The 3,097-nt window shown below is 49.8% G+C and overlaps 1 protein-coding gene across 1 annotated transcript; it reads left to right on the top strand.

Moving 5' to 3' along the window:
- Nucleotides 1-260: 260 nt before the first annotated feature.
- LOC119781832 (zinc finger protein 513-like) lies at nucleotides 261-1,950 on the top strand (the record flags this gene model as incomplete). The annotated part of the gene is made up of 5 exons (XM_038282419.1): nucleotides 261-383; nucleotides 452-589; nucleotides 667-1,071; nucleotides 1,466-1,722; nucleotides 1,798-1,950. Coding segments are annotated over 5 exons (1,076 nt in total), but the record flags the coding sequence as incomplete, so codon positions are not given.
- Between the last annotated feature and the right edge of the window lie 1,147 nt (nucleotides 1,951-3,097).

Below are 3,097 nucleotides of genomic sequence, written 5' to 3' on the forward strand. Positions count from 1 at the left end.
AAATAACCAGATTTTTTCAGTTTTGTTATCGATCAGATAAAACTTTATCGATCATTAGACGCGCTAACGAACGCTGTGGGATGTTATTATCGTTGTCTGGGCGACCGCAGTGTTTTACAAAATGTGGCAACGTTCAGCCAATCATGTAGCGTAACGTCACAGGTATGAAGCAGAACCGAGCAGATCTGGTAGCTACTGCGGAACGTCTTCTAGAAACGCCTCCTCTGATAATTCCTGGTTCGTCTCCTTCCCGTTCGCAGCCGAGTCAGTGGATGGGGCGGCGCCGTGCGAGCCCAGCTGCCCGGTCCTGGAGAGCGACTTCCTGCTGAACGGAGAGCTGGAGTTCGGGTTGTCGGAGATGGAGGGACTGGACAGAGACGTAGGTGGGTGGCGCCCCCTGCAGATGGACTCAGGTCTGTCAGTTCAAAGCTGACGATGTTTGTGCTTTAAGGAGTAACGGTTTTCTCTCTGAGCGCGGAGGACAACGAGCCCTCGGCTCCTACGGCCGGCGCCTTCCCCGCCTTGCTGTCCTGTAAAGGCTGCGGCCTGCTGCTGGGGGACACTCCTCTGGGGGCCGGACTGGGCCTCGGTAACGGACCTTTCTGGTTTCCCCTATGCATCACTCTACACTTCCCTCTCAACCATCTTCCGCTGTTCCTTCTCCAGGTGTGGGCTTGGACCTGGGGACGGAGCTCTACTGTCTCAGCTGCGATGAGAAGCAGCAGAACTCCGATTCCACCCCCTCCCCTCAGGAGGACCCCTCTCATCCCTCCACCAGGAAGAAGAAACCCGTCAGTAAAGACGGCGTCCCCCCCAAGCTGTTCTCCTGCTCTCTGTGCACCTTCGCCTCGTGCTACTCCAACCACCTGAAGCGCCACATGAGGATCCACGACGGCCAGAAGCCGTACTGCTGCCCCGTCTGCCCCTACGCATCCGCCCAGCTGGTCAACCTGCAGCGCCACCTCCGCACCCACACCGGGGAGAAACCCTACCGCTGCCCGCAGTGCAGCTACGCCTGCAGTTCCCTGGGCAACCTGCGGAGGCACCAGCGCATGCACACTCAGGAGAAGTGTGACGTTTTTATTTCTGATAAAATAATCTGATCTCATTAGATTTAACGTAAATAACTTCTGAACTTACGTAATGTAAATAAATATAACATATATCTAAAACTCTTTCACGCTTCTTTAATATAGTAGCACTTTTGTTTTTTTGTTACAAAGGTAATAAGGTCTTGTCCTGTAAGTATTTCACTGTTACACCTATAAAAGGTAAATTGCTCCAATAGCTCCTGTCGTGTTTGCTGCGGTCGGAGGTTATTTAGAAAGAACAGCGGTCTGAGCTGCGCCTCCATGTTGCGGAGTTTCTCATATCTCTGACGGAGCAGAAAGCAGAGAAAGAGGAAGAGGAAATGGTTGGTTGGTGGAGCTAAATGTGAACCTCTGCTGACCTGATGGATGCTGAGGGGAACGCCTCCATCAGCAGCCACTGGATCACATCCTAAACCGCTTTCTCTCTCTGTGCTCCTCAGAGCTCACCCTCAGGGTGTCCCAGGACTCCTCCTACCTGCGGACCCTGGGGGGCCTGGGCGCTCCCTCTGGGCCCCTCCCGGTGCTCCTCTTCCCCCTGTGCTGCCGGCTGTGCGGCCTCACCCTGGAGGAGGCTGACCTGGAGGGGGAGAAAGACGGAGGGGAGGTGGAGGCGGAGAGGGAGGGGGGACAGGTGAGAGCAAGATCTTTAATCTCTTGTATCCATAGCAACAGCAAACAGCCATAGTTCCCGCTCCTCCTCTTTCAGGTGTGCCGTCGCTGCAAAGACGGGCCCCCCAGGCGTGGGCGGAGGGGCTCCAAGCTCTACCGCTGCCCCCACTGCCCCTTCCTGTCCCACTACCCCAACCACCTGAGCCGCCACTCCCAAACCCACTGTGAGGTCAAAAAAGACTACTGTTAGTGTTTTAGAAACATAACCTTAGAATTTTTTTTGACTGTCTTTAAAATTTCTAGTCAAACAGTGTTTGCTGATGTATAACCTCCTCCACTTATTGTCATGGAAACAGGGAGGGGACACAGCCCCCTCCCCAACCCACCACAGTGGGTAGTTCCAGGCTACATCAACCACAGATGGAATTGAACTCAGACTCTGCACCACTGGCACCTTACAGTCACAGACAATCCCACTCTGCTATGACACCTGTCACACTTTGGACTTTTCTCCGGGCGCATTTATCTTTTTGTTTCTTCTTCTGCAGTTGTTGGAAAATTATGATAGTTTCCTCTGAGGGATCTGAACCCATGAGCTTCTAGTTTTAGAGTCAATGCTTTAACAAGCATGCCATACATCACATTCACTGTCACAGTTTAACCTCTTCTTGTAGCTGATTTATTTTTTTTTTAAATTTTCACCTTAAAAACCACATATTATGTATCAGGATTCTAAGTTTTTTAATATTCAATTCTCTGAGACTTCAAAGTAGAACCAGGAGTTGAACTCAGGATGCATTAAACTCTAAGCCAGCATCTCTTCTCTCTGAGCTACCAAGGCAGATGAACCACCTTCCTCTTAAAAGCTCTGACATACTTTAGATTAGAAACCCAGAATTGCATAAAATTCTTGATTTATACAATTCTGGGATAAATGTTTTTGATCCTATAACCTTCTGATCCAGGTCTGGTTAATTGGACCTCTGCACCACTAGACCCTCCACACTTTGATCTGTTCTGGTAACACATTCATCTCCTTCATGTCTAGATTAACTGTTGATAGATAAAGACTTTCAGCAGGAATCAGATTCAGGACCTTCATTGATAAGATTGCTGATGTGAACATTAACTCTTCTTGAAATATGTTTATATTATTAAACGAATCCTTCTGGTCTCCCTGAGGAATTGAACTCCAGACCCTCTGAGCTCCTTCTTACCTCCTTTCCTCTCTGAGCTATCCAGAGAGTGACTCCAGCATCTGAATCCATGACATCATCCATGTGACGACTGAACATTTCTCTTCCAAATCCTCATTTTCTCCAAAGCATCAGCTTCAGAACCCAGAGGTCCAAGCAGAGCTGGTTCTACAGCTGGTTCTGATGCTGATCCCACTGCTC

Source organism: Cyprinodon tularosa, unplaced genomic scaffold (genome assembly GCF_016077235.1).
Source record: "Cyprinodon tularosa strain WSP-4 unplaced genomic scaffold, ASM1607723v1 ctg1820, whole genome shotgun sequence".
NCBI lineage: Eukaryota > Metazoa > Chordata > Actinopteri > Cyprinodontiformes > Cyprinodontidae > Cyprinodon > Cyprinodon tularosa.